Source organism: Echinops telfairi, unplaced genomic scaffold, assembly GCF_000313985.2.
Source record: "Echinops telfairi isolate 266 unplaced genomic scaffold, ASM31398v2 ScPeMD7_7356;HRSCAF=8355, whole genome shotgun sequence".
Classification (NCBI taxonomy): domain Eukaryota; kingdom Metazoa; phylum Chordata; class Mammalia; order Afrosoricida; family Tenrecidae; genus Echinops; species Echinops telfairi.
In genome coordinates, this window is record NW_022111256.1 from 1,589,694 (window position 1) to 1,598,515 (window position 8,822).

The 8,822-nt window shown below is 57.6% G+C and overlaps 1 protein-coding gene across 1 annotated transcript; it reads right to left on the reverse strand.

Moving 5' to 3' along the window:
* Positions 1-1,750: 1,750 nt before the first annotated feature.
* LTBR (lymphotoxin beta receptor) lies at positions 1,751-8,516 on the reverse strand. Its single transcript, XM_045296018.1, has 10 exons — positions 8,364-8,516; positions 8,121-8,217; positions 7,708-7,833; positions 7,488-7,634; positions 7,038-7,134; positions 6,770-6,864; positions 4,082-4,189; positions 3,736-3,761; positions 2,986-3,208; positions 1,751-2,642 (listed from the first exon to the last, which is right to left on the reverse strand). The coding sequence occupies exons 1-10, from the start codon at positions 8,457-8,459 to the stop codon at positions 2,395-2,397; spliced, it is 1,263 nt and encodes a 420-aa protein (XP_045151953.1). The 5' UTR covers positions 8,460-8,516; the 3' UTR covers positions 1,751-2,394.
* Positions 8,517-8,822: the final 306 nt, after the last annotated feature.

Genomic DNA, 8,822 nt, shown 5'->3' on the forward strand with positions numbered 1-8,822 from the left:
CTTATCTGTAAGCTTGCAATCAATCAAACTTTATGGGAAGGTGGTGCAGACACACCAAACAGCCTACTTTCTCCTTTGCGGTGTTTAAAAACAGTCTCCTTTCTGCATAATTTAAAATAAAACCATAGAAACTCTGGAAAACAAAGAAGAAAGGGCCCGTCACAGTCGTCAGTGGGAGCCACTCCATCTTTTGCAAGGCGACATTCTTACTTACACCAGTGCTCCCTACCCCCCACATCTCCTACGCCCACACTGCACTCATGCTTTCCATCCCTCTCCCGGCCTGGGCCTTAGCCTCCTCCTTGCTCTCTCCACGCTCACGGAGACTTAGGTTGGAGGCAGTGTTGGCACCCTCCCACACGGTACAAGACGGGGTTCTCAAGCATCATGCAGGGGACCAGTTGCCCTCAGACTGCATTCCCATCGCCAATTCTCTCCTTCCGGCTCCTGAAGACAACAGTGAAGAGGCTATTTGCTGTCTTTATTGATGCACCATCTTTCCCCTGCAGACAGGAGCTCCCCTGTAGATAGCGGGTGCTCTGTGGCTGCCTCTGGGAGCTACAGGGACACAGCCCTGGGCGAAGAAGCCCGGCTGTGTGAAAATCCCACATTTAAACGGTGTCCCAGACAGCTGCACCATACGTAGTGGCTCTTGAAAAAAATTCTCTCCGTCTTTATTTTGTTGACATTTTTTGGGTTTAATCTGAGCCCATTGGAACTGGGATTCCAGGCTTAAGGATCCACGCCTTCAAGACTGTCGCAGACTGCTAGGCAGGCAGCATTTAATGCTCCCTGAAGCTCAGCATAATTTACTCCTCGAAGGGAGCTGGGTTCAACTTTCACGATCAACCTCAAATAACCCATCCGCTCGGCTGCACCCAACCACGCCTGGGGTGTGTGTTTTGTAGCCATGACATCCTGATGAGGCCCAGCAGCAGAGGCCTTAAAATTAGAGCCACAACAGTGTCCTTTTATGGGAAGCGTGATCCACTGGCAGCAGCGCTTCCTACAATCCTTCCAGGGGAGACCATCTCGCCCAGGCTGCACAACAGAGCTGCTCGGAGGGGTGTGATCCTTCCTGATGTGGAGAGCTTGGGGAGAGACAAGCGAAGTTCTTCTTTGGAAACCAAAGACAATACAAGCAAAGAGAAAAGATCATGAGCGCCTCTCCTTAGATTTTCAACTTGGCCTCTGCCATGGTGCTGAACCTTGGCCTCCGGCCTCTCCTGTCGGCAGTGCATTGCCTTTCCCTTCAATCGACCTCACAGAACATGTGTTCCCTCAGCAGCGTCGCGGCTGGAGAGCTGAGAACTGGCTGAGACATGAAGGCTGGTCTGGAACGGATTCCTAGAGACTGCCAGCCCTTTGGACCTCGCCGGAGAAATTCTGGGAGGGTGTGGCACACAGGCTTGTGCCCGAGGCGTCTGGGGTCAGACTGATGGGGTGCGGATCCCAGCGTGGCCATCTGCAGCTGAACTGGGCAAAGTCCTTCATGTTCCTCAGCTCTCCAAAGGGGGAGTCACTGTGCGTCCACCTAGCGAGCTGTGGTGAAGATTAATATAATAAAGCACTTGAAACTCTGCCTGGCACAGGGTCGGTGAGCCGCAGCCAACGTCATCCCCCGAACCACACAACGCCAGCCCCCCCATACAAATGCCTTTGTGGGATGACTGCTGAGTGGGTTGACCTTTCTTTGCCGCATTGTCACATGGAACGGTGTTCCTATAACACACCCCAGGAAAATACAGGCTCAGGGTCACAAGCTCCACTTTATTGGCACGTGGTTACAATGTATAAATACACCCCCCTTACAAAACTCTCCCCAGCACCCCTACCCAAACCCCTAGTTTTTAACAACTCCCTTTCCTCTTCAAGGAGGCAGCATTGAAGGCCCCCCATACACCCTGCTCTCCACATCCGGGGGTACCTCGGCTCACGTGCAGCGTGGGCCCTCGAGGGCCTCTGAAGCGTGGGGTTAAGCACCACCAGCCCGTTGGAGGTCCTGGGAAGTGACCCTGCTGGTCTCCATGCTCAGGTTCAGGGTGCTGTGTGGCAGCAGTTGGCACATCTGCCCTGTCCGGGCCTGAAGCTGAGCTGGTGCAGCCCAGTGGGCAGGTGGGCCTGCAGGAGGGTCCAGGTCTGCCAGGTGGTGTCTGAGTCCTGCGCAGGTCACTGTTCCCAGCCAAAATCCGGCCCTGCTCTCCAGAGGGCCTGATGCCTAGCCCTGCAGATAGGACCCCTGTGTGTGTGTGTGTGTGTGTGTGTGTGTGTGTGTGTGTGTGTGTGTGTGTGTAGGGTGGGGAGCAGGCCTCAGGGGACAAGGTTCCCGGAGTCTCCCTTCTTACTTTTGCAGACACCATCAAGCATGAGTGAAGAACGGGCCCCCAGACCCCATCAGAGAGCGCATCCCCCCAGTGTCTCTGTCTCAGCCAGGTGCCAAGCTTTGCCATCCTCCTGGTGGGGGGTAGCCAGGCTGGGTGAGCCAGGGACACCCTCTTCTGGGATGGGATATGGAGGCTCCGGAGGTGCCCGTGCCGGGGGATCTCCAGGGCCTCGGGTGTCCCCTATTACGGGCCCATTGTAGATGTAGATGTTGCCAGTGACCGCCATACACCCTCCAGCGACGTGGATACCGTTGGGGCCTGCGGGAAGGGGGGCACGGTGAGAGGGGCTGGGGGTTCACTGAGGAGGAGGCCTGTGCACCCCGACGCCAGGCCCCAGCCCCCTGCATGCCGCCGTCCTCTCCCCACCGCTGTTGGTTTCTTAGCTCTGTGCTATTTCTGTTTCTGGGGCTCGGCGGGGTTGGTGTGTGTCTTTACCCATCTCTCTAGTTGTGATACTCTGGCTGGTGGTCAGGGTCTCTGTCTTGCCTGTTTTATTCTTTCCCTGTCTGTCTGGCCCATACTCTCTCACTGCCACCCATACCTCTCTCCCCACCTTTCTGCACACCCACCCCGCCTGGTTGCCTCCCTGCCCCAGGCTCACCGTTGGCCACCGGACTCTGCTCCCCTAGCTCCGCCTCAGGCACCATGGGCAGACTCGGAGGGTTCTCCTGTTGCAGAACCTCGTTCTCCAGCACTGGGGTGAGTGGGCATCCGGTGAGGCCTGGGGGCAAGTCTTCCACGTTGGGCAGAAGTGGCTCTACCATGTCAAGGCCAGGGGGGTTGGTGGGTAGAGGCTCCCAGCTGACATCACCATTGTCTGCTCCCTGCAGGAGAGAGACCGAGAAGCCACTGAGGACACGGGCCCTGCCCCACTTTTCTTTCACCATCAGGCTGCTCACTGTCTTCCTCTGCCCCTGGACCTTGGCGGGAGCACTTCCCCCTGCCACCCCTGGCTGTCCCCACAGCTGGGTCCCCGGCCTCTACAGGTCTGTTCCAACACCAGCTTACCAGAGAGGCCTCCTTGTCCAGTCTCTCTAAAGGGACATCCTCTGCCATTGTCCCTCCCCATCCCCTACCTTGCTGAATTTAGCAATTCTCACCACTCGATAAGCATCTATTTAGCTTTATTCTTGCCCCACTGGAATGTAGTCTCCGGGAGACCAGGGAGTTTATTTTGCTCCCTGCTGCAGCCCAGGGCCGGGCAATGCCTGGCACAGGGTGTGTTCAATACAGTGTTAGTGGAATGAGGGAACGAAGGCTGACCACATGAAGCCTGCACTCTCTTTCCCCACCTCCCCCTACCTGGCTCCCCATCCCCCTTTGCCCCCTCCTTGCTGCCTCCCCCCATTACCTCTGGATGCCTCTTGAGCAGGGAGCCTGCAACAGAAAGTGCAATGGATGGAGGGTCTTGGGCAAACCTTCGATCCCAGCCTTTCACCCCCACCCTCCATCCCCACCCTGAGGTCCCAAAACAGCAGGCTGGCATCACCCTTGTCTCCAGCCCCTGAATGAGGGGGTGGATGAAGATGGCGATGATGTCTGTGTTGGGGACGGGCACTGGGAGTCTTAAGGGTGTGGGAAAGGGTGGAGAGCTGGCGCTGCCTGCCGAGGATGTTGGCTACTTCCTCCCTCCCCTCAGCCCATCCATGCGGGGACAGAGGGTCCAGCCTGCCCCTCTGCAGCTGGCTGCTTCCTACCCAGCTTCCGGCAGAGAGTGGGGTGGTTCTTCCAGGTGCAGGCGACGCCGAGGGCGAGGACAGAGAGGGAGACCAGGGGCAGCAGCACGGCCAGCACAGACAGAGTTCCTGTCGGGATGCAACAGGACAGGGGATGGAAGTCACGGAATAATTCTCCACTTCTCTGGACAACCCAGACAGAGAGCGAGGGAGCGGCTGCTTTTTGCTTCTAGCCTCGCCGGAGTTCCTCTGGGTCGAGTTAGAGAAACACCCTTTAAATGACAGAGCTGGCAAATGAAGCGGGCCTGGGGAGAGACTCCATGCTGGAGAAGTGTGGGGTGGTGGCAGTGCCCTCCTGCCTGCAGACCAGGGACGGGGGCGGTCCTGTGGGCAAGGGGCAGGAGTGGGTGCAGCTGGAAGTGGAGGCAGGACATAGTACAGGAAGGGTGAGGCTCGGGTTGTGAACACTTAGGTCACAGAGTAGAGACCACGTGTTTGTGGACTTGACCCCCTTCCAGAGGAGCCGTTGTAGAAGGATTTGGGGTGGTCCCTCTCTACCAGTGGGCGTGTGGATATGGGTGTGAGCATAGGGGAGCCTAGTGGCTCCGGAGAGTTGAGGCAGCAAAGGCTTCATGCCCTGGCTCAGGGCAGATGGGAGGCTGGGAGTTCAATCTCTCAGGCCCAGATGGTGGCAGCGGATCCTTGCTGTCCTATGGGCATCAGCAAGGCCAGTGACTGTGCTAGCAGAGTTGGGGCACAGGGGTTCCTGCCCAGCTGGGTTAACCGCTTAAGTCGCTTCACCCTCTGGACATAAGGTTTTTCAGGTGTGTGGGGATTTAGCTTACATACAAATTTCAGAAATTCCCGCTGTAAAATGCTAGTAGGGAGGCCTGGTGACGTTGTCGGGTAAGTGTTGGGCTGCTACGAAACCACAAGGTGGGCAGTTCAAGCCCACCAGCTGCTCCGTGAGAGATAGATGAGGCCATTTGTTCCCATCAAGATTCACAACCCTGGAGACGTTACGTAGGGTCGCTAGGCCCTGGCATTGGCTTGTCGGCAGTGGGTAAAATGCTAGTAGCCTTCAACAGGTAGTTGCAAACATAGCGAGGAGGCAAGGCACAGAAAATCTCCCTGGGATACCGTTGAAGGAAGAATTGGGTCATAGCGCACCAAAAGGACTCTCATTTTAGAAAAAACGAAAGCTGTGTTGCCATGCCTACAGTCGTATCTCGCAATCTGCTAAGAGCGCACAGGCCGGGCACTCTACAGGAAGCAGGCATCGAGCCATGGGCTCAGAGACAGAAAGACCTGACTCCATTCTTCGTAACACCATTACCTCCTGAGCGATCCTGGGCAAGTCACTTACCCTCCGCGCCTCGGTTTCCTCGTCAAGTCAGGGGGGCTAGGAATACCAAACCCATAACTGTCAAGCTACTTCGGACTCACAGTGACCAAGAGGACAGAGAAGACGGTTCCCGAGGGTACCCGAGGCAGTCATTTTTTCCCAGGTCGGAAAGTCTCAGCTTTCTCCTGAGGTTTCAGCAGCTCAGTGCTTCCCCCACAGTGCCAGCAGGGCTCACGAAGCAGTGGATGACCCGCTTTATAGGACCATCGAGGAGCCCTAGTGGCATAGTGGTTCCAGGTGGGGCGGCAAACCACAAGGTCAGCAGTTCGAAACCACAGTCACTTGGCAGAACAATGAGGCTCTCTGCGCATGGCGAGAGTGACAGTCTTGGAACCCACAGGGGCTGTTGCAGCCTGTCCTCCAGAGGAGCTCTGTGTCAGAACCAACTCTGGCCGCCGCGAGCATTGAGTTTTATCGGATCACTGAGAGGATTCAGAGCGAGGGAATGGAAAGGGTTTCACAAAAGGCCTGATGCCTTCGCTCTGAAGACACAGAAGTGCTGATTGTCAATACGTGGTCATTTACGCAAGTCAATAAAGCCTTGCCCTCAATTACAGTCGGGTTAGAAACATCCCAGAATGGGCTGCTTGGCTAGGAGACCAGTCTGTAGACATAACGGAGGCTGAGTTAAGTGTGTGATAAGCTCTAGAATAACAAAATCGGGCTGTTGCATAAAGGGGCATTTAATCTAGTGACTGGATCCTATGAGGATGTTCAGTTCTAATTACGTCTCAGTGGGGGACAATATCACATGTAGTTTATAAGCTAATATGTATCAATCACATAGACGAGGAGGCTTCCAGAAGTTTGTGGGAAATGCCATTACCTTTTAGATCCATTTTTGCGCGACATGTTCACAGCCCTCATCTCTTTAAAAGTGTGTGTATTCATGTACCTCAGTGGTTCTCAACCTCTGGGTTGCGACCCCTTGGGGGGTCGAATGACCCTTTCACAGGGGTCACCTGATTCATCACAGTAGCAAAATGACAGTGATGAAGTAGCAATGAAAATAATTTCATGGTTGAGGGTCACCACCACTCGAGGAGCTGTATGAAAGGGTCGCAGCGTGAGGAGGGTTGAGAACCCCTGTTGTACATAAACTAACCTAGACAGTCTTTGCACTTTCTCTCTAAGGAACTTTTCTTCCTGCCCCAATTCTGGGAGAGAAGGAATCATCTTTTCCTCATTAAAACACACACACACACACACACACACACACACGAAGCATTAAAGCCTGAAAAATGTGGAAGTATTTTCCCAGACTGGACTGCCCTGTGCCCCTTCCCTCAGCCCCGGCCCCTCACCTGGCATCTCTGGGGGCCGCCCTGTGGGATGGCTGCAACTAGTGTCATTCTGGGTGGTTCCTGGAGCTGCCTGCACCAGGCCCTGGTCCTCACACCTGCGGAGGAAAGACAGGCCTATGACCGCCTCGCACTCCCAGCCCCACGGACACAGGAGACGAGACGTGGCATGGGGAGCTGAGAAATCAAGCACTGGGGGGGAAGGTATCATCACTAGTGGGGCATCCTGGGGCACAGGGGAGGTAAGGGCGAGGGCGGGGGCATACTCCACCTGGTGTGGGGCTTGCAGCGGGCGCTGGGGGAGGAGGTGTTCTGGAAGTGTCCTGCCTTGCAGGGTACACAGTTGTTGTCTGTCCCTCTGTTTCCATCTGCAAGGCAAAGGGAGGGCCAGCCAGGGTGAGTGGGCAGAAGGAACCCCCAGTGGATGGCCTCCTTCTGGCCCACCTACCCTGATCCGTCGCTCTGACCACCCACCCCCATCTTTGACCCATCCCCAAATGCCCACTCTCTTGCCCAAGCTTCCCTGGGGGCTGAGAGGGGGCCCTGCTGAGTCCCTTGCATTTGTCCTGGGTCAGTCTTTACAAACCCTGCGGTCAGCCTTCCTCACCGAAGTGAGACCGAGCTTGTTACAACCAAAACATTTCCTGGTCACCACTCTGGGCAGGGCATCATGGTCCCTGCCCTCACTCAAGAGAGCGCCCTCCTTGCCCTCTCCTCTGACCTTTGGGCTCAACTTCAGTGCCAGGTGGGCAGACTGAGAGTGATTCGCAGTATGAACACGTGGGATCCCAGCAGTACATTCCTGGCTGACAGAGGCACTGTGTCTCCTGGGTCCTGGTGCAAGGCTTCACCTCCTCGAAGCCCATCACTGGCAGGGAGACAAGAGACTCAGGGGCCTGGCTCCAGGCCACCCCGGCCCTCCCCAGGCCCGGCCCACTTACCCAGGTCACACGGGCGGCACAGCTGGCATTTGGTGAGGTAGTTCCAGTACTTGTTGTAAGAATTCGGGGCGCACGGGGAGCAATCTGTGTCCCGACTGCGGGTGCACTCAGTGCTGATATAGGTGCCTGCGGGGCAAGGGGGGCAGCAGGAATGTCAGGCGACCAGGTCTCCACCCTCACTTCTGCCACTTGCTGTGGGACTGCAGGCTGTCGCTCTGCCTCGATGGGCCTCCCCCTGGGTAATTTGGGTACGGTGCACAACTCGCTGAAGTTGAGCGCATCTCAGCGCCTACAGGTTGGGGCCGCCAGTGTTCCACACTGCTTCCACCAGCTGGTGTCCCTGCAGACAGGCAGCCAGGGGCCGGAGACCCCCTGGAGGCCATCTCCCCACCCAGGCTTCCGTTACCGCTCACCTGGGGGGCAGCTGGAGCAGCAGACCCCATGACTGGTGTGGTAGTACTCTTTGTTCTGCTCCTGGCAAGTCTGGTTCTCCGAGGGGTAGGGTGGCACCTTGGCGAGGTGTGAAGTGGTGGGGTGGGGTGGGGGAGAAGAACTCAGAGGTCAGTTCGGGGAGGCGGGAGACTTAGAGAGAGAGTGGCCCAGTCCCCTCTGCCCTACCTTCACTCACCCCCACCCAGCCTGAACGGGCCTCTCACCAGTCGGGGCTGGGGCGCTGCCAGGAGCCCATAGAGCGCCATCACGATGGGCCCCCAGGCCAGGCCGCCGGGGAGGGCGGCCCAGTGCAGGCGCATGGCGGCCACTTGGCTGATCGGACGGCCGAGGAGACCTGGAAGGAGGCTGGGAGTCCTGGGCCGCGGAGGTGGCCGCTCAGCGAGCCCGGGGGCTAGAGCTGGCCTGGTCCGACGTGCCCCGGGGGCCGGGAGCCGCGGGGCCTGGCCTCCCGGGCTCCAGCCGCTGGGCTCAGGAAGTGGGAGTGGAGCGAGCCGGCCGCGGGGCGGGGACAGGGAGCGCTGGGAGCCGAGTCCCGCCTGTCGCAATCGCAATCGGGAAGAGGAACAGGCTAGGCTGCCTCGACGCAGGCGGCCCGGAGGGGGTGGGGGTGGCCGGGAAAGCACGTGAGGGCAGCCACTGCCGGAACCGGGCCTCCTCCCTTC